The 21476-nt window shown below is 57.5% G+C and overlaps 1 protein-coding gene across 1 annotated transcript in view; it reads right to left on the minus strand.

The window, feature by feature from the left end:
* Positions 1–8338: 8338 nt before the first annotated feature.
* KIAA1549 (KIAA1549 ortholog) overlaps positions 8339–21476 on the minus strand; it is a 150429-nt gene continuing 137291 nt past the window's right edge. The window contains exons 19-22 of the mRNA XM_062190478.1: positions 21344–21390; positions 19373–19530; positions 13005–13150; positions 8339–10647 (exon numbers count right to left, since the gene is read on the minus strand). Coding sequence (XP_062046462.1) covers positions 10396–10647; positions 13005–13150; positions 19373–19530; positions 21344–21390 — 603 coding nt within the window. The 3' untranslated portion in view covers positions 8339–10395. The remainder of the gene's footprint in view (positions 10648–13004; positions 13151–19372; positions 19531–21343; positions 21391–21476) is intronic.

Genomic DNA, 21476 nt, shown 5'->3' on the forward strand with positions numbered 1-21476 from the left:
AAATGGCCTCCGTGGTCAGCCCACAGCCTGCGGGTGGGGTAGGGGCTTTGTCTGTGGTATAGCCTAGTGTATTCCAAATGCCCAGTACTTTCAGCATTATCACACAGCTGGCGCGAGGTGAGTGTTTGCTTAATGAATGCATTCACGCATCAGTAATATCGCCACACAGCCTACTGAGTCTCCAGGGGACTTATGTGCTGTTCCATGGTTTAGCAACACTGAAACTGAGATAGTTTGCTTTCACGTGCAAGTAGCTCATCGTGCTCTACCTGAAGCCCATCTGAGAATCGTGCATCTTTGTTCCTCCTTTGTTTTATGGCACTGTCAAGTGCAGGGGTAGCCCTCATTGTGGCCATCTGGGGAGTGAACCAACAGATGGAAGACTCTCCCCCTGCCCTTCAAATAAATAAATCATAAAAATTTATTTATCTATTTATTTGAGAGGCAGAGTTACAGAGAGGGACACAGAGAGATCTTCCATCAGCTGGTTCACTCCCCAAATGGCCACAACTGCCGGGGCTGGGCCAGGAGGAAGCCAGGAGCCTGGAGTTCCATCAAGGCCCCCACACGGGTCCAGGGGCCACAGTACTTGTGCCTTCTACTGCTGCTTCCCCAGGGCATCCGTGAACAACCGGAACCTGAACGGGCGTCATACGGGATGCTGGCATCACTGGTGGCAGCTTAGCCCAGTGTGTGCGATGCCGCTGTGGTCGATGTTTTAAATACCCTTGGTGGTCCTAGTGTTTACCCAGCAGCCCAGGCCTCTTCCTGAAGAGTCCAACTCGCTAGAAGACAACTCGCATTTCGTGGGAAGACACGGGAGTTTGCTGAGTCTGTCACCATTGTCCCATCCGACACAACACTCATCTTTCTAAAACGCTGAGGCATCTGGAAATTCAAGAACTACAGGAAACAAGTTTTCACCCCAACTCCAGGTCCGGGGCCGGTGACCTCCGCAGGCACAACCTAATGAGCCCGGGAGGGGCCGAGGCACAGCCTGGCCCTGCAAAACAGTGGCCTGGCTCATCTGTGCGGCCGCTGGGGGGATGGGGCTCCAGGGACAGGAAGTGCCTTCCGGGGAGCTGATGTGTGTCGCCAGGAGCACACACCGAGGCGGGCATCTTCACGGAGTCCTTCCAGGGCAGTCTGGGGGCTGCCCGGCTTTGAAGCCAAAGGCTGGACACAGTGCCACCTCCCCGACCAGGCCTGGGAGCCACGAAGTCCTCTCTTTCAGCCACTGATGCTGGGAAGCCCCTGTATGGTTCCAAAAAATGTGCTGGGCTGGTAACCAGGAAATGCCCCCCGGGGGCAGAATTGGGCACAGAAGGCTGGAGCTCCCCAGACCCAGGTGCCATTTCCCCTCTGTGGTTAGGAAGCTGCTGTTGGAGACCCCCAGGGACACCCCCAGGTCCTGTCTGCAGAGGACAGCTCACAAACATTCAAGTCCTCTTGCTCCCCCTGCCGTTCGTATGCTCTGAGCTCCAGCAGTTCCCCATAGGGCCAGTGAGAAAGCAAATCACCCCGACCAGTCCCGACCACCAAACAAGGCTGAGTGCAGGGGCCAACCCACTGCCTGTGCTCTGGCGTTCCAGAGTGCCAGCTGCTCTGCTTCTGATCCAGCTCCCTGCTAGTGCGCCCGGGAAAGCAGCCGAACACGGCCCAGTGCTTGGACCCTGGCACCCACGTGGGAGACCAGATGGAGTTCCAGGCTCCTGGCCTTGGCCTAGCCAAGCCCTGGCTGCCGCAGCCATTTGGGGAGTGAACCAGTGGATGGAAGACCTTTGCCTCCCCCCATCAGTGCCCCTCCAACCCTCCGCCACTCTGCCTGCTAAATTTTTAAAATTTTAAATAAGTAAATAAAAGACTAAGTCAGTATTTACTTTTTTTAAAAAAAATAGACCAGAATTTCCTAAAATTTCAATGCCAGTATCTCTGGTGGCAGAGCGCTAGAGTTGAAGTTTTTCCTTCCTTCATTTTTGCTAATCTACATTTTGACCAGGAAAAGTAGAACCAAAAGGCTAAAGGTAACGAGTTACTACGGATGCTCTGATTTAAATTTTGTTAACTATGTCCTTTTAAGATTTATTTTTATTTATTTGAAAAGCACAGTTAGAGAGAGGGGAGGAGAGAGAGACAGAGGCAGAGAGAGACGGAGAGAGATCTTCCATCTGCTGGTTCACTCCCCAAATGGCCACAAAGGCCAGAGCTGGGCCAGGCCAAATCCAGGAGCCAGAAGCTTCTTCCAGGTCTCCCACATGGCTAGCAGTGGACCAAGGAGTTGGGCCCTCCTCTGCTGCTTTCCCAGACACATTAACAGGGAGCTGGATGGGAAGTGGAGCAGCCAGGACTTGAACGTGCACCCATATGGGATGCCAGCATCGTAGGCGGCAGCTTTACTCGCTATGCCACAATGCCAGCCCCGCCACATCTTTTTTTTTTTTTTTTTTTTGGCCAGGAAGAGTTAGACAGTGAGAGAGAGAGACAGAGAGAAAGGTCTTCCTTCTGTTGGTTCACCCCCCAAATGGTTGCCATGGCTGGCACTGCCCCAATCCAAAGCCAGGAGCCAGGTGCTTCCTCCTGGTCTCCCATGCGGGCTGCCACATCTTTTTAAAATGTTAACTTTACTCTTACTTCGTCTATCAAATTTGTCTCTTTTTGGAACCGAGAAAGAAAAACGCCTGGGACAGATAATACTGAACCCTAAAGCACCTTGGTGCTCGGACTTCAAACGCCGGCAGCTACCACTGCTGCCTTCTTCTCGCTTACAGGCTTAGGAGGATTCAAATCTCGTCCACTCGCATCCGATTCTGCTTAAAATAGAACAAAAGCAGCCACGGTGCAGAACTTCCTTTGGAGAAAAAAAATCAATATTAGCATGTCATGAGATGCAGCAAACCCACTGTAGGTTTTAAGCCCTTTAACAATCTATTTATTTTCATCCCCTTGAAAAGCAGAGCAAGAGGGAGAGACTTCATCCAGCAGACTCCCCAAATGCTGATGCACAAGGCCACACAGGAGCCAGGAACCCCACTCGGGCCCTCCACGTGGACGGCAGGCACAGCACTTGAGCCGTCACCTGCCTCCTCCCAGCGCCTACCGGCAGGAAATGGAAGTGGAGGGGCAAGGACATGAACCAGGCTGCGGCATGGGGTCGGGGTCCCACGTGGGGCTTGACCCACTGTCCACACGCCCACCTCATACTCCCATCTTATTACCTCTGCACAGACACCGTGTCTGTGAGTGCAGAATTCTTAGATACTGAAAGAAATGAAAACAACTCTTGATTTAAGGTATACTTCCCCATCACAGACTCCAACTGTGAACATGTAACACTGACGCTAAAGGTACTGAAGAGGCCACCCGTGACCGTCACCGTAATGCCACCTGGTGAGTTTCCTCTGTACTTCTGTAACTCTATACTCTGGCCCAAGGGCAGCAAATAATAGCCTAAGCACACAAACATGGTTTACCCCGACATGCGCCTGCAGTTTTTCAAGTCTTTACACAAAAGAAGGCAAACACACACCACTCCCACTGACTGCAGAATGGGCAGAGGTGTGGCCAGGAAAGTACCAGAGGCCTGTGGAGGAAGTGAGGGCACTGGGCACCCAGAACATTCCACGCGCTCGGCGGCCCAGAGCTGGGCCACAGGGTCTGCCCTCTGTTCTTTCTTGTTTTGTTTGCCTTGAGCTGTGTTTCCCAGGTCCCAGGTCGCAGAGGAGAGGGACCCGTGATACCAGTTTGGGTTCCCAGCACACGCACACCTGCTCAGCCTGGCCTCCACGCAGGCCGCCCCTTCTGTCATTTCCAACCCACACACTGAGCACCTGCAGCCTCTGGGGTGGAAGTTCTACCAGGCCCCGTTTACTAAAACACACAAGCAAGGTGAGTTAAAGCTGTGCGGATCATTTCTTCAGCTTCGACCAAAACACTGGAATACAGGACCAGTGTGCGTACGTATTTTTAAAAATTCCTTTTCAAGGATTTTTGGTTTTGTCAGATTTGCTTAAGCAGCCAGAACACCCTGCTGCATATTGGGTTTCTTAACCTCTACCACCTGAAGCGCTCTGTAGGTCTCTCCCGTCTGTCTTGTCTCTAACCTGCTGACCCCACGACCTCGCCCGGCTCCTGAAGGCTGGCCGCCAGCTGCACTTCCAGTGTCCGTGGGAGCTGCCTGTCCTGGGCGCCCAGGCGGTGGGCACCCAGGACAGGGCCACAGCGGCCTCTGCAGAAGCCCCTGGGCTTCATCTGTACCAGGGAAGTCCGTTTTCATCTTTCCAATAATTTAAGGTTCAGAGACACCCTGTGAAAGTGACGTGGAGAGTTGTGGTACACCTTCTACACAGCTTCCCGTAACACTAGAGTCAACCATAACCAAGCCAGCAAAACCAACTCTTAGCTTGTTCGCACTGTTACTAAACTGTCTGCTTGATCTGGTGTCACCAACCTGCCGCCTGTGTCCTGTTCACTGTTGTCACTCCAGGACCCTGCCCAGGACCCCTGAAGTCCATCCAGCTGTGGCGCTCCACTGCTTGGCGTTCCCTGTGCTTCTCTAAGCTTCCAGGGGCTCCTAAGCTCTCGGGGTTCGGGTTTCACAAACAACGCTAGGTTTACCCTGTCACCTTCCAACACTGCGTGTAGGGGGCGGTCTCATCTTGCTTTCTGATCTTTTGATTCCAAAGCGAATCTTCGAGTGGATACATCAACTTGTGGGTTGCAAGTGACACAGAACAGGGAGAAGGGCGTGGCACCTCCGAAGGGGGTGAAAACCATTCTGCCGCCGAACAGAATCCTCCCACCTGATTCCTTGGAGTGTTCTCCCGGGGACACACATCAGAGAGCCGACAGACCACCTTCGCCAGGTTTCCACGCTTGAGCCCACGGAGAGCGGAATGAACAGAAAGGACCACTTGGACACCAATTCAGAGCATTTATTGACATTTCCATTTAAAATGCTAGGAAAGCTGTATAAATTGTAAACGTGGAAACCAAACACTTGCATAAATTATTTCAAAAACTCTACAGCACATTAGAAAACAGTGCAGCTAGTTGGAGGGTAGAAACGTAACCGACAAACAGAGGGAGCTTCAGTTACTAAGTCACACACCCACACTGAGATTCGAAGTGCCCGTTTGAGACCAGCAAACCATGATTGTCAAGTTCAAGGTGCAGTACTGTGCCACAAGGGGCCCGACTTGTTCTGCACATTTTCGTACCTTTAATGCTCATGATATAGGAATGAGGGAGCATGAGTCGGAAGAACATGGACCTAGACAGCGTAGGAGACGAGCCGGCACCCCAGGGCGGCTGTGCTGAGCTGCCCCACCCCCAAAGTGGGGAGCTTGTCTCCTCCCCGCTGCGGAAGGCAGACCCCAGGGCCTAGAGTGGCTGATCCCAGGGGTGGGGTCTCCACTCCCGAGTCCCCCTCCCTGCTTTCCCCACCTCTGCAGGAGGAACAGTACAAGGGGTTTCTGGCTTGAACTTGGCCTTGCACCATTCCCAACTCACACACTTACGGAGCCAAGTTACGAACACCTGAAATCTAGTGGGCACCAGAAAAGACCCCACGACGCTCCGGGGAGTCCAGAAGGCGTGCGTGCAGGCAGGGACCGGGGGCTCGGATCAGTCCTCTCCATCCTCTCAACACGAAGTCGCTCCACACCAGAAACAAGGGCCGCGCCCGGACAGTCACCGCCCTGCGTGGACGCGTCTGAGCCAGAGCTCGCCTCACTTCCTCCTTTTCTCACTTCCAGAGGCAGCCTACGTTCTCTTCCTCACTCTCAGTGCTGCTCTGTGCCTGTAAGATGACTGGTCAAGTGCACCGTTACACACGCAGGCGTGGGAATGACATCGCACCGCGACCAGTTTTCAAGTCTTTCACGTGGGAGAAAGGAGTCCTAGTGTAAAAACACCAACAACCATCGCCGAGGATATCAAAAGAACCTGACGTGCACACTCCGTGTTCCCTAGGTAACGAGTGCGAGTCTGGCCCACGACAAGTTCCAGCAGCTGCGGGTCAGAGCCCTCTCCCTTGTGACGAGAATGTGTGTGAGTGGCAGACGGCAGAAGCGAAGCTCGGGTCCTGGCTCACGCACAGGGGCCACGGGCGCAGAGTGGACTCCGCGCACTCCTGTCCCAGCCACCGCCTTCGCAGCCTGGCTCGGGAGGTAGAACGGCGTGGCGAGACTCGGCCGGAGCTGAGTCAGTGTGAGGGCTGAGACTGGAGCCCGCCTGCCTCCGTCACTCTTACCAGCTTTCCCTCCTGTGGAAGACTCTGGGAGGACAGGGTAAGAGACGTTTGTGTCACGGTTAACTCGGGAGCAACGGCAGCACAGACCAGCTTCCGGGCTGGTCCCGGAGCGCTCCAAGAGGCTGTGCAAATGCAGTCGGCAATGACCCTGTGTGTGGGAACGGGAGACTCGGCAGCCGCTGGCCTCCACGTGCACCTTGTCGACACTGAGCCTGTGTGTGGGAACAGGAGACACGGCAGCCCCCGGCCTCCACGTGCACCTTGTCGACACTGACCCTGTGTGTGGGAACAGGAGACTCGGCAGCCGCTGGCCTCCACGTGCACCTTGTCGACACTGAGCCTGTGTGTGGGAACAGGAGACTCGGCAGCCCCCGGCCTCCACGTGCACCTTGTCGACACTGAGCCTGTGTGTGGGAACAGGAGACACGGCAGCCGCTGGCCTCCACGTGCACCTTGTCGACACTGACCCTGTGTGTGGGAACAGGAGACTCGGCAGCCCCTGGCCTCCGGGTGCACCTTGTCGACATTGACCCTGTATGTGGGAACAGGAGACTCGGCAGCCCCCGGCCTCCGGGTGCACCTTGTCGACACTGACCCTGTGTGTAGGAATGGGAGACTCGGCAGCCCCCGGCCTCCGGGTGCACCTTCCCGTGGGCATTGTCACAGGCCTCATGCCCTAACAATCTGGCTGGCAAAAAAACTGCTGCTTAGAAGTCCTGAGCTGCCAAAATCAAAACTCAGTCTCAAGTCCTACTGGAGAAGAACACGCGGGCAGCTGTGAGGAGGCCGGCTGTGCTTATCCACAAGCCGCCCCGCTCCCCGGCGGGTTCTACCCAGCCAGCGGCCGGCCGCGAAGACCTGCTCTGAGCAGCGGCCCTGGGTGAGCCGTTCATGCCGGCTGTGCGCTTCCCGCGGCTCGTTCCCACGCTCATACACGGGAGCTCTTCCTCTGGGGCTTCGCAGGCCCGGGCACTTCCTGGCTGCACCCCTGCAGCTGGACCGTCCACAGCACCGCCTCCTCCTCCTCTAACCTCCCTGAAGCGTACAGTTCCCTAACCGTCCCCAGGCCGCGACCAGAATCCAGCTCGTCATCAGGCCCCCCCCAACCATCCCCAGGCCGCGACCAGAATCCAGCTCGTCGTCAGCCCCCACCCACCCCCCAGCTCACCCCTTCTCCATCAGAGTAGCTTCCGGAGCTGGCGTCTCCCCAGGACCCATCAGTTCCAAACGCCCGACTGCCCTTGCGCTCTGAGAGAACTCTGGACGACTATACCCGTCACCCGTCTGTGGCACATCGACTCTGTGGCCAGAAGGCAGGACTGCGTCCGCTGACTTGGCTAGTGCCAGACACGGCAGAACATCAGCGGCCTCGTAAGTCTGCTTTGGAGTTAGCGCAGGAAGAAGTGAACACGGCAAAAATGCATGAGGCAGGGCCCTCGGCTTTGCTGGGGTGTCCCTGTGTGACCCCTCCGGGGGGAGCTGCACACGGCCAGCCCAGGGCGTTCACCCAGACACATTCTTCGTGCTTCCTCTCCATGCGTGTCTGCACACACGGCCACGTCTGATTCTCCACGGGTGTCTGCACACACGGCCACGTCTGATTCTCCACGCGTGTCTGCACACACGGCCACGTCTGATTCTCCACGCGTGTCTGCACACACGGCCACGTCTGATTCTCCACGCGTGTCTGCACACACGGCCACGTCTGATTCTCCACGGGTGTCTGCACACACGGCCACGTCTGATTCTCCACGGGTGTCTGCACACACGGCCACGTCTGATTCTCCACGGGTGTCTGCACACACGGCCACGTCTGATTCTCCACGGGTGTCTGCACACACGGCCACGTCTGATTCTCCACGGGTGTCTGCACACACGGCCACGTCTGATTCTCCACGGGTGTCTGCACACACGGCCACGTCTGATTCTGCAACCAGAGACGTGGGAGGTGGGCAGAGGGAGAACGTGGCAAGGGAAGGAACCCCGCAGTGAGCTGGTGACGTGCGAGGCGGCCAACAGCCGGCGCTCCCATCTTCGCTGAAATTCCGGTTCAAACGTGTAGTTCGCGTCACCTCCAGGTCCTTGAGAAGAACGGAGCAGCCGCACACGCTGGCTTTTCACTTCAGGTTCATCCGTGAACAGAGCCCGAAAGCCACGCGTGGCTGGCATGGGGGGCGCATTCACTGAGCTGCCTCCTGCCCGCGTGCTGGCGAGCCTGCCTGGCAGGTGTCTGGGGAGCCGAGTGCAAGGCCAGCGTGCTCTGCGCTGCTCGCGTTGGTCTCACACCCGCGTGGAGGTGCGCCAGCTCTAAGGATGAAAGCGCAGGTGGATCCCCTACCGTCCTCTGGCAGAGCGGATCGCTGTTCCGTCAACCCCGTGGAGACACACCACTCCCACGGTGACTCCGCGCAGCTGCTCCAGGAACTGAGCGGAGCTGGGAGAGCGGCCATTCACCCCACTGGCCACCGCGTGGCTCCAGCGCACATCAGGCGTCCGCAAGAGAACTCCACAAGCGGATCTGAAACTCGGCAGGAACGAGAGACTCAGGAGCCCAGGCAGTTTGTGTGATTCACGAGAGACTCCTCTGCTTGGGGGGAGTCTGCTATGAAACCCAGACCGAGGAGGTAGCGAGAGGGGCTTCTCACCCCCGGCCCCTAGTTAACATTCTCGAGACGTGCTCCCCTGCACCCCTGTATTTCAGAGGAGCACACGTGGAACCTGGCTACACCTGTACTTCCCAGAAGCCCCCGTGCCCTGTCAGCGGCACCCTGGATTAAGGACGTGCTGAGACACGAGTCTGGAACCAGCGACTGCACCTCCGACGCCCACTGAACCGTTCCAGGGGCCTTAAAACCTGAGCCCCAAATGCTACCGGTGTGTCTCTTGTTTAATTAAAGTATTAGTCGATCTCATAAAAAGAGGCTCAGGGTGGAGATCTCTTCTCTAAGCCTGCTCTCCTGTTGCACTCGGGCACCAGGAAACACACCGGCCCTCGTCACCACATTCCGCACCACAAGTGTGGAACTGTTTGCCCTGGGAGTGATCCTAAGCCACACAATCTGCTCTCCCAGGCCCGAGGTGCACAGGCGGTCTCGTCCCTAAAGGAATGGCGCCGACAAGACCGGACGTGAGCAGGAGCAGCTCCTGCTCTGGCCCCGTCTCAGCGCTGCTCCTCCCACCTCCCCACTGCTCGCGCGAGGCTGGACGGTCTCAGGTCTCGATGACTGCGGGTGCACTCATCGAGAACTGGATTTTTAGGAAGCATTTTGGCTGACAGGAACTTCCTCATTCAAACGCAATTGTGAGCACATCGCCAGCCAAGCGCAAGGCTGGGGCGGGACCTCCAGTGCGAGGCGGGGGTGCAGCCAGGCACTGCACGTGCCCAATCATGAAACAGCAGATACAACGGAGAATGCAAATCTAAACTTCAATGTGTATTTCGAATAATAACCAAATAAATATGAGCCCTTCCCCTAGTTGTGTTTTTTCCTAGAACAAAATGGAACCTTCAACGTATTCTTCCAGGGACAACGCCGGGCGGCACGGCGCGGGTGTGAAGGTGGAGTGGCCCTGGGAGCTGCAGCACCAGACGGAGGAGGAGGAACGCAGCGATGGCTTCGTCTGGAATCACCAGGCTCCACGACCCACCATTTGGTTTCTCACCAGTAGCTTTAAAAAAATCCCCCACCAGTTTTAGGATTCTGGTCGTCAATGTTCCTATTAAAATAAGTTCCTATGGAGAAAAAGAGGGAAACGGAGCTGTTGAGGAAATGTCTTGGAACTCCCTTCTCAGGGAACAAAGCAGCAGGTGCATCCACAGCCCCATGGAAACCTGGATTCCGTGAGCCCCGGCGGTGCCATCTACTATTTCACTCTGTTGCCTTTCAAAAGGACACTAACGCACTGCTGTTGTTAGCTCAGGTCTGCCTTGTGTTTTTGCCGCTGGCTTCTGGCCAAAAGCGAGTACGTTTCCACCGAACCCAAGGGAGCACAGAGCCGCCGCCATGAGAAGCAGGTGCCCTGGGACGGCTGGCATCTTCTGATGCTCGCCGGGAGACGCTCCGTCCTCCCCGGACACCCACTCGGCCGGCCTCCTGCTCTTGCTTCCACGGGAAGCGAATACTCGGCGAGGGCGCACGCGCCCATCAGCTGTGGAAGTTCTGCACGGGGCTCTGTTTCTGGGACAGGCGGAGCAGCTCCTCGCGGATGGCTTTGATGAGGGAGGCGGAGGAGTGGCCGGGCTGCAGGTCTTCCGTGGAGCTGGTCGGGTAGGCCAGCCCCGCGCCCTGCGGCCCCCGGTGGGGGAGGTTCCCCGGAGGAGCGGAGGGCTCCCTGCCCGAAGTCCTTGGCACCTGAAACAGCGGTGAGGAATACTCCTGGCGTCCGAGCAAGTGTGTCTGAAAAACACGGCAGACGTTACTGCGCCTCCCGCACGCGAACAAGAGGGAGCGGCCGCGCTCCGGGGGCCCCCTGCCCGCCGCCCGCCTCCCAACCCAGCCGAGCCTGGCCCCTGTGCCGCTGGGTGCGCGGCGGCGCTGACCGCCCGAGCTGACCGCGTGCAGACAGGTCAGCCGGGGCAGCCGGGAGCCCGCCGAGGGCCGAGGGCTGCGGCACCGTCCAACGCGGCCGCCCTGGGGCCCAGGCGAGCTGTGCACGCCGCCGGCTCAGAGGACCACATTCTGTCTTATCTGCCACCTGCCTTGTGGTCCGTGCGTGTCCAGAGCACTCCTTGGAGTCTCTTCCTTAACAAGCTGTCTGACTAAAGTGGACAATTGTGCCAATGTCTGCAGACCACAGATCAATCTGTCATCCACTTCACAAGTGATTACATTTCAGTAACTTTTTAAAAAAGTATTTTTCCAGTGGGGGGTTTCTCTTGTGTATATGAGTGTACATCAAAAAGCTCATGGAAAAACAGAATAAAAAGGTAAGTTTATTTTAGGATAAACATTTTTGAAATCCGTGCATAATTTTTTCTGAGAACACACACTTCAGGGTCCCTTTGAAAACCCCCTCACACACGTGCAGGTACTAAGTCTGTGTGCTGGGCTGGTGCTGGGCTGCAGCTCTCGGTCTGTGACGCAGACCTGCTCCACAGCGAACAGCACCAGGCTGCACGGGAGAACACTTCACAACACTGAGCCAGGCACCATGGAGGCAGAGGAAGAAGGTTATCCACGGGCTCGGTGCAGACACCAGACTACAGGGACACGAATGTCTCTTTCAGGGACTGGCACTGTGGCAGGGCGGGTTAAACTGCCACCTGCAACACCAGCATCCCACACTGAGCGCTGGTTCGAGTCCCGGCTGCTCTGCTTCCGATCCAGCCCCCTGCTGATGCACGTGGGAAAGCAGCAGAAGGCGGCCTAGGTACTCGGATCCCTGCACCCGCAGGGGAGACCCGGATGGAGTTCTAGGCTCTTGGTTTCAGCCTGGACAGCACTGGATGTTGTGGCCATTTGGAGACTGAACCAGTGGATGGAAGGCCCCCCACCCCGTTACTCTGCCTTTCAATGAACTGTTAATTAATGAACCATTTTTGAAAAGTCTTCTTTAGGAAAAATCACATTGCACAGTCAATATCCTTCCAGAGTGCAAGCGTCCAGTCGTGGCAGGACTGCACGTGTCTGCTGGGGCAGCAGAGAAAGAAAGGAAGGGAGAGATGACAGGGACCCTTGGGTTTGCTTTTTTAATTTTGTTTAAACGGGGAGGGGTGGGTTTTCTATCCACTGGTTCACTCCCCAATGGCTGCAACAACCAGAGCTGTGCCAAGAGCTCCTTCCGGGTCTCCCACGCAGGCGCAGGGGCCCAAAGACTTGGGCCATCTCCTACTGCTTTCCCAGGACATAGCAGAGAGCTAGATCGGAAGAGGAGCAGCTGGTACTTGAACCGGCGCCCATATTGGATGCCGGCACTGCAAGCGGTGGACTTACCCACTATGCCACAGCACCAGCCCCTGGGCTTGCATTTTCAAACCTCATTAATGCATCGCCTGGTGCAGAATTCTCGGGAAAAAACCAAGAAAAGCAGTTGAAGAAATTACCTGTGTCCACACTGAGAGATTAGAAGCCACGGAAAGGATACCTGCGCCTTAAAGTGCCCGTGGTGGTGCGAATAGAAATGGCGACAATAAACACACAGGGAGACAGAGGGAAGGGCGGGAGTACTCACTGGGTCACACCAAAGTCCAGAGCTCAGTCACCTACAGGTTAAAATTCACTGCTTAAAGCCTGAAGTCGGCCCCAGCAAGACTTGCACACTTCATTTCTGCAATGCGTGACGTCAATTCCCTCCCACAGTGGGCGGGGCGAGAACTCAGCTCCTGAGACAGTGGGCAGGGTCCTGGCCTGCTGGTTCCGACGCCAGGCGAGACACCTGTGTCCACGTCAGAGGGCCTGGTCCCACACCTGCCTGCAACTCCCCAGCGGCTTTCTGCTAACACAGACCCCGGGAGGCAGCAGTCAGCTCCCTGCCTCCCACAGGGGAGACCTGGATGGAGCTCCTGGCCCGGCCAACGGGCATCTGGGGAGTGAACCAGCAGACGGGAGCTCTCTCTGTCCCTCTCCCTCTCCAATAAATTGTTTTAAATAATATTAAAAATTGGAATCTACAAGGAAAAACACGTGAGGGGAAAACAGTGAGGTGAAGAAGCACTTGCCTAAAGTAAGTTTCAGAAACAGATCCCAAAGCAGAAACAGCTCAATGAGAAAGTACGTCTGAGCGTTAACCGACGGCCCCAGCACAAGATACTCACGGCCTCTCTCCGTGCTGCTTCGTCCTCCCCGTACGCGGGCCAGCCTGGCCCCCCGAACTGGCTGCCTCTGCCTGGGGGGCCTTCCGCGGGCTGGGCTCCAATTCTGCTGGCGATTCCCACCTGCGTCAGGTGCTGGATCTGGGAGCCTGGAAGGATGTGGTCGGAGGGGCCCGGTTAACACGTCTAGAACGAGGCGTCAGCTCAGACCACCAACCCCGTTAAGGACGATGGATGGCAAGCACGGCTCAAACACAGCGCTAGCTCTGTCTCCAAGAGTGACACACAGTAGCACACACACACACAGTAGCATGCACACATGTACACACATGCAGTCACACACACACACATGCTGAGCTTCTGGGTTCTTGGGCTTTGATTTCCTTTCAGTAGGAGCTGACACTGGGGCTCTTATTTTCCTGGCTAGACACCAAAGGACTGGGGACGTAAGATGTCCCGGGGGAACGTAAAGTGTCCCAGGGGAACGTAAGATGTCCTGGGGGAACTAAGATGTCCCGGGGAATGTGTGCTCCTTTGTGCAGAGGTCACCGACCAGGACAGCCTTGCTTCTTTACAAGGAAGGTGAGAGAGACTCTGGGAGCCATCAACATGAAACCTGGCTCCTTCTCCCCTGAGGCTTTGAGATTCCCGAGGAGCTGAACTGGCTGCTGCTTTCTCCCCAGGAGACAGGCTGTGTGAACTGGCGGGGGCTCTCTCCGCAGGAGGCGGGCTGTGTGAACTGGCGGGGACTCTCTCCCCAGGAGGCGGGCTGTGTGAACTGGCGGGGGCTCCCTCCCCAGGAGGCGGGCTGTGTGAACTGGCGGGGGCTCTCTCCCCAGGAGGCGGGCTGTGTGAACTGGCGGGGGCTCTCTCCCCAGGAGGCGGGCTGTGTGAACTGGCGGGGGCTCTCTCCCCAGGAGGCGGGCTGTGTGAACTGGCGGGGGCTCTCTCCCCAGGAGGCGGGCTGTGTGAACTGGCGGGGGCTCTCTCCCCAGGAGGCGGGCTGTGTGAACTGGCGGGGGCTCTCTCCCCAGGAGGCGGGCTGTGTGAACTGGCGGGGGCTCCCTCCCCAGGAGGCGGGCTGTGTGAACTGGCAGGGGCTCTCTCCCCAGGAGGCAGGCTGTGTGAACTGGCGGGGGCTCTTCCTAGGAGGCAGGCTGTGTGAACTGGCGGGGACTCTCTCCCCAGGAGACAGGCTGTGTGAACTGGTGGGGGATCTCTCCCCAGGGGGCGGGCTGTGTGAACTGGTGGGGACTCTCTCCCCAGGAGGCGGGCTGTGTGAACTGGTGGGGGCTCTCTCCCCAGGAGACAGGCTGTGTGAACTGGTGGGGGCTCTCTCCCCAGGAGGCGGGCTGTGTGAACTGGTGGGGGCTCTCCCCAGGAGGCGGGCTGTGTGAACTGGCAGGGGCTCCCTCCCCAGGAGGCAGGCTGTGTGAACTGGCGGGGGCTCTCTCCCCAGGAGGCGGGCTGTGTGAACTGGTGGGGACTCTCTCCCCAGGGGGCGGGCTGTGTGAACTGGTGGGGACTCTCTCCCCAGGAGGCGGGCTGTGTGAACTGGTGGGGGCTCTCTCCCCAGGAGACAGGCTGTGTGAACTGGTGGGGGCTCTCTCCCCAGGGGGCGGGCTGTGTGAACTGGTGGGGGCTCTCTCCCCAGGAGGCAGGCTGTGTGAACTGGCGGGGGCTCTTCCCAGGAGGCAGGCTGTGTGAACTGGTGGGGGCTCTCTCCCCAGGAGGCAGGCTGTGTGAACTGGTGGGGGCTCTCTCCCCAGGAGACAGGCTGTGTGAACTGGTGGGGGCTCTTCCCAGGAGACAGGCTGTGTGAACTGGCGGGGGCTCTTCCCAGGAGGCAGGCTGTGTGAACTGGTGGGGGCTCTCTCCCCAGGAGACAGGCTGTGTGAACTGGTGGGGGCTCTCTCCCCAGGAGACAGGCTGTGTGAACTGGTGGGGGCTCTTCCCAGGAGACAGGCTGTGTGAACTGGTGGGGGCTCTTCCCAGGAGGCAGGCTGTGTGAACTGGCGGGGGCTCTCTCCCCAGGAGACAGGCTGTGTGAACTGGCGGGGGCTCTTCCCAGGAGACAGGCTGTGTGAACTGGTGGGGGCTCTCTCCCCAGGAGGCAGGCTGTGTGAACTGGCGGGGGCTCTCTCCCCAGGAGGCGGGCTGTGTGAACTGGCGGGGGCTCTCTCCCCAGGGGGCGGGCTGTGTGAACTGGCGGGGGCTCTTCCCAGGAGACAGGCTGTGTGAACTGGTGGGGGCTCTCTCCCCAGGAGGCGGGCTGTGTGAACTGGCGGGGGCTCTCTCCCCAGGAGGCGGGCTGTGTGAACTGGCGGGGGCTCTCTCCCCAGGGGGCGGGCTGTGTGAACTGGCGGGGGCTCTTCCCAGGAGACAGGCTGTGTGAACTGGCGGGGGCTCTCTCCCCAGGAGGCGGGCTGTGTGAACTGGCGGGGGCTCTCTCCCCAGGGGGCGGGCTGTGTGAACTGGCGGGGGCTCTTCCCAGGAGACAGGCTGTGTGAACTGGTGGGGGCTCTCTCCCCAGGAGGCGGGCTGTGTGAACTGGCGGGGGCTCTCTCCCCAGGGGGCGGGCTGTGTGAACTGGCGGGGGCTCTTCCCAGGAGACAGGCTGTGTGAACTGGTGGGGGCTCTCTCCCCAGGAGGCGGGCTGTGTGAACTGGCGGGGGCTCTCTCCCCAGGAGACAGGCTGTGTGAACTGGCGGGGGCTCTTCCCAGGAGACAGGCTGTGTGAACTGGTGGGGGCTCTCTCCCCAGGAGGCGGGCTGTGTGAACTGGCGGGGGCTCTCTCCCCAGGAGGCGGGCTGTGTGAACTGGCGGGGGCTCTCTCCCCAGGGGGCGGGCTGTGTGAACTGGCGGGGGCTCTTCCCAGGAGACAGGCTATGTGAACTGGTGGGGGCTCTCTCCCCAGGAGGCGGGCTGTGTGAACTGGCGGGGGCTCTCTCCCCAGGGGGCGGGCTGTGTGAACTGGCGGGGGCTCTTCCCAGGAGGCAGGCTGTGTGAACTGGCGGGGGCTCTTCCCAGGAGGCAGGCTGTGTGAACTGGTGGGGGCTCTCTCCCCAGGAGACAGGCTGTGTGAACTGGTGGGGGCTCTCTCCCCAGGAGACAGGCTGTGTGAACTGGCGGGGGCTCTTCCCAGGAGACAGGCTGTGTGAACTGGTGGGGGCTCTCTCCCCAGGAGGCAGGCTGTGTGAACTGGCGGGGGCTCTTCCCAGGAGGCGGGCTGTGTGAACTGGCGGGGGCTCTTCCCAGGAGACAGGCTGTGTGAACTGGTGGGGGCTCTCTCCCCAGGAGGCAGGCTGTGTGAACTGGCGGGGGCTCTTCCCAGGAGGCGGGCTGTGTGAACTGGCAGGGGCTCTTCCCAGGAGGCAGGCTGTGTGAACTGGCGGGGGCTCTCTCCCCAGGGGGCGGGCTGTGTGAACTGGCAGGGGCTCTTCCCAGGAGGCGGGCTGTGTGAACTGGTGGGGGCTCTCTCCCCAGGGGGCGGGCTGTGTGAACTGGCGGGGGCTCTCCCCAAGAGGCGGGCTGTGTGAACTGGCAGGGGCTCTTCCCAGGAGGCAGGCTGTGTGAACTGGCGGGGGCTCTTCCCAGGAGGCAGGCTGTGTGAACTGGTGGGGACTCTCTCCCCAGGAGGCGGGCTGTGTGAACTAGTGGGGGCTCTTTCCCCAGGGGGCGGGCTGTGTGAACTGGCGGGGGCTCTCTCCCCAGGAGGCAGGCTGTGTGAACTGGCGGGGGCTCTTCCCAGGAGGCAGGCTGTGTGAACTGGCGGGGGCTCTCTCCCCAGGAGACAGGCTGTGTGAACTGGTGGGGGCTCTCTCCCCAGGAGGCAGGCTGTGTGAACTGGCGGGGGCTCTTCCCAGGAGGCGGGCTGTGTGAACTGGCGGGGCTCTCTCCCCAGGGGGTGGGCTGTGTGAACTGGCGGGGGCTCTCTCCCCAGGGGGCGGGCTGTGTGAACTGGTGGGGGCTCTCTCCCCAGGGGACGGGCTGTGTGAACTGGCGGGGGCTCTCTCCCCAGGAGGCGGGCTGTGTGAACTGGCGGGGGCTCTCTCCCCTGGAGGCGGGCTGTGTGAACTGGTGGGGACTCTCTCCCCAGGAGACAGGCTGTGTGAACTGGTTTCCTTGTTTGTGTTTATAACACACACACACACACACACATGCACAGGTTTCTTTAGTGAATTCTTTCTTCCCGCCCTTTGCTGGTTTATCAATTTATACAAACTGTCCTCTGTAATAAAAACATTTCTTGGTCATAATCCACTGTACACTTTCCCCAGGGAGTATTTTTCTTTTTGTTCTTGGTCATACACACACACACACACACATTTGATAGTTTTTTATAGTCAAAAAAGGCCTCTAACAGGTCTTAACACTTCCCAGTACAAATTTTGATCCAGTTTCATCTCTTACTCTTAGAAATTATTAGAAAGTAACTTCCTCTTCAAACGTGTGAAACAGGCAATTCCTACGTTTGTCTAGTTTTCTAAACAGTTAGTTCACGTTGAATGTACAAGCTGTGCAGCAAGCTTCCAATGTGCAGCAATGAGAGGTGAGCAGGAGGGCGTGGAGGGGACCAGGACACGCTCTTTGCTGTGACTGACAGACGAAGGAGAACACCAGAAGAGCCTAGAAGGCGTGGGAGCTGTGGCACAGCAGCTAAGACACGGCTCGGGCTGCCGGCATCGCATGCTGGAGTGCCTGGTTCAGTCCCAGAACCTCTGCGTCTGTCCAGCTTCTCGTTCCTGCACGCCCGGTGAGGCAGCAGACAGATCCAGTACTTGGGTCCCTGACGCCCACGTAGGAGACTGGGATAGAGTTCTGGGCTCTTGGCGTGGGCCTGGGAGACTAAACTAGCAGGTGGGAGAGCTTGCGCACGCTCTCTCTCTCTCTTTCAAACAAATAAATATGAGAAAAAAAGACCACAATGGCCTACACTACCTCCTGGATGACATTTTGAAGGTGTATACCATTCTCCAGAAGGTTAGAAAATAGCAAAATAAATGGTTTAACAAGTAGTGGCTCCTCTCACTGAAGCTTCAGTCTTCAACAAGGAAGCCGAGGAAATGAATGGGGCAAATGGAAGGGTGCACTTTTATAATAAAACGCACTGCGAAATGACAACAAACTCCAGGCACCGTCCAAAGCGTGCGGAGCTGTACAGAACTAGAAAGAACTTGGGATCTGAAGCTACCGTCGTTTTGGGAGCGTGGGCGGCGTTCAGAATCCCAGTTCTGCAGCATCGGCTGTAAATGAGCTGCTTTTATCAACGGAAGATGCTCATTTCTCATCTGGGGGACAAATCTGAATCTCGGGACACTGCTGAGGCACACCGGCCAAACGCCGGAGAAAGCCTCAGGCCTGCCTGGCCGGGCCCTGCGTGTCCACTCCTGGGCACTGGTCCTCACGAGGGCTTGGAACGGGTTTCTCAGCTTTTCCATGTGCATTTCTGTTGGGCCAACCAGAGGAATCCAGGTGCACTTGCCAAGGATCTCGGGACATCTCAGTCACAAACAGCAAGCATCAACTGAACCTGGGGAGGATTCGCTCTGCGCTGAACACAGACCCCCCAGGAGGCCCAAGACAAATGTTTCTTTCTCATCTCCTCATCTTCTAGCAATAAATTCATTCCTAATCTAATCGGAGGACACACAACTCAGAAGGCACTATCACTTCCTTTCTGCTTTACCAAAGCCTGCAAGGCCGCTCCTTCTCACACCAGGAGGCAGAGGCGGGACACGAACCCAGGTACTGCAATGTAGGGCGCAGGCAGCCCAAGCATCGGCTCACCGCTGAACCACAGCGCCTACTCCCTTCCTCTCTAATTCCATTTTCCCCCGAACTTCTGGAACTCCTTGTATTGTACCTTTGTAAGTAAATCAAATTATGCAACATGTTTCTGAAAGCAATGCAATAAAAATATTTTTGAATTTTTTGAAAACTATTTTCTCATTGGTGTCAAGATTTCCAGAACTGTGCTCACTTAAAAACAAAGCTAGGGACGTCTTACTTCCTACTGGAGACATCCTGGCATGGATTTTTAATTAAGCATCCACAGGTAACAGAAGGGAAATCCTCTAAGTACCGCACGAACGCTTGTTTAATGCCATGCCAAGTGCTCTGACGCGGGTCTCGTTACTCCAACAGTGGGAAGTGTTCTCGGGGATGAAGTGTGCCGTGAATCCCACGGGAAGGGGCTCACTCAGGAACAGACTGGCCGCAGGGGTCTCGGCCGCCTCCCTTTCCACCCCACCCCCACTGCCACCCCCCAACCCTCGCGGAGACTCGGCGAAGCCTAAGACAGTCTTCAGATGCAGCCCCAAAGCACCCGTCCTACAGCTCAGAAACGCACGCTCAGCCCACACAGGTACCTGTGGTGCTGCCCACGGGCCGAGGCCGGGCTGCCGCGGGCCCATCGTCTGCGTAGATCCCTCGGGCAGCAAACAGAGCTTCAGACGAGGCCTGCGGCTGCTGGGGGTCGGGGGCCCCCAGCTCTGAAGGCTGCAGCAATGTGGGGCCGAAGCTTGGCCTGAAAGCAAAGCACAGCCAGGCGTCAGGACCGCGCCTCGCCCCGGCCCCACAGAAGACTGAGACACCTCTCACGCATCCTCCCGGCCTCTTCCTGTCTGCCCACTAGCCTAACTCTGACACTAGGGACACACCTTTGCCGACGATCGGACACCTTTTGCTGTTAACAGAAAGCAAGAAGGGGTGTTCTAGCTTCCTGACGGACAGGTGGCACGGCCGAGTCCCAGGGCCTGCTCATCTGTGGCAGCTGACCAAAGCCTTGGTTCTCAGCATTGGCTCTGCATGACCAGCCCCAGGGAGCTTTCAAAACTCCCGATGGCCACGCTGCAGCCCAGGCCAGCCCGCCCGGATCCCGGCATGCCTCGGCCGACACTGCCGTCCACGGCTGCGCACCAGGGCGCTCAGGGGGTGGCTCTCGCTCTGACCCCTTCAGACTCCCTGCGCATGGGCTTTCTCTCCTAATAGTTTTTACACCATTAGGAATTAACACTGAGCAAGGTTTCAAATACTTAAAACACAGAAAAATAACCGTATCAATCTTATATGCAGAGTAACACCTGCTTCTCATGAAACCGACTGCATCTCTGACCTCTCCCCCCCACACCAGCGGAGGACTGACCCGCCCTCCACCTTCTGACCGCGTTCCCTGAACAGAACACAACTGGACGCCCACGCTTCACACCAGTCAGGGCCCAGCGCTACTTCAGGAGGAAAATCTGCCCTCACGGAAAAAACACACGGAAATTGAGGAGGTTTTCATCAACGTGTCAGATAATGCTCAACTGATATTTCAGGCTTTCCCCACACAACTCCAAAACTCAGCAAGTGGCAGCCCCTTAAGCGTTAGCTGCCAACAGCGGCGACGGGTTTTCAGAGAATGTTCCCCCGAAACCCACTGCTCTCCTGTGCACTTTGGAACGGCTCTGATCTCACCCACGGAGGATTCGGGGCATCTGTCATCGGGAAAAGACTACACCAAGTTACACAGATCTTCTAGAGAATGGATGCATTTCCCGTCACAGTATCAGAAGTCTCAATCCTGGGGCCAGGCACTGTGGTGCAGCGGGTGACGCTGCCACCTACGGTTCCTGTCCCGGCTGCTCCACTTCAATCCAGCTCCCTGCTAATGCAGCTCGGACAGCAGTGGAGGAGGGCCCAAGAGTTCAGGCTCTGCCACCCCCATGGGAGACCCGGATGGAGCTCCTGGCTCCTGGCTCTGGCTTGGCTCAACCCTGGCCTTTGCAGCCATCTGGGGAATGAGCCAGTGGATAGAAGATCTCTCTCTCTCTCTTTCAAATAAATAAATAAATAAATAAATAAATAAATGTATGTTTTTAAAAAACCCTCATTCACTACTCGCACCACCAAGCTCATACAGGAAAGCTGGGGGACCCAGGAAGCCACCCGGGGCTTTGCCCGACTTCTCAGCCACTCAGCCGTGTCCTCCAGAACCAGCAGACTTGAGAACAGGGGCCCCGGGGCAGGGCTCCCCTCTGCGGGTGCCTGGGCCTTGGCCCGCGACTGCTACGCCGCCGTTAGCTCCTGAGGTGGGGGCGGGGGGGTCTGTTTCAGTTTTAACAGCTTGTCTAGCTTCCCAGGACTCTTCCAAGGAACGCTCAGCCAGGTGAGCTAGTCAGTCTGTCAATTCTGGAAGCAGAACTTACACTTCAACTTCCCCATCCTTTTCTGGTTGGAGCAAGGAACAGTCAACTGCATCTGTGCATCTTAGCTAAGAAAAATGAGTCCACAAACTTAAGGTAAAGAAAACCAGCCCACGCGAGACAGGCAGGTCACATCCGCTCTGGAAACCTTACCGTGGCAGCGGCCCCGCAGGAGGAGTCATTCCGTAGTCTTCGTATCTCTGGAAGAAATTGGAAACGACATGAAGATTAATGTCCACTACTATTACAAAGTGACAACAGCAAATCACACATGTGAGCTTGCAGG

This window comes from Lepus europaeus, chromosome 1 (assembly GCF_033115175.1).
Source record: "Lepus europaeus isolate LE1 chromosome 1, mLepTim1.pri, whole genome shotgun sequence".
Classification (NCBI taxonomy): Eukaryota; Metazoa; Chordata; class Mammalia; order Lagomorpha; family Leporidae; genus Lepus; species Lepus europaeus.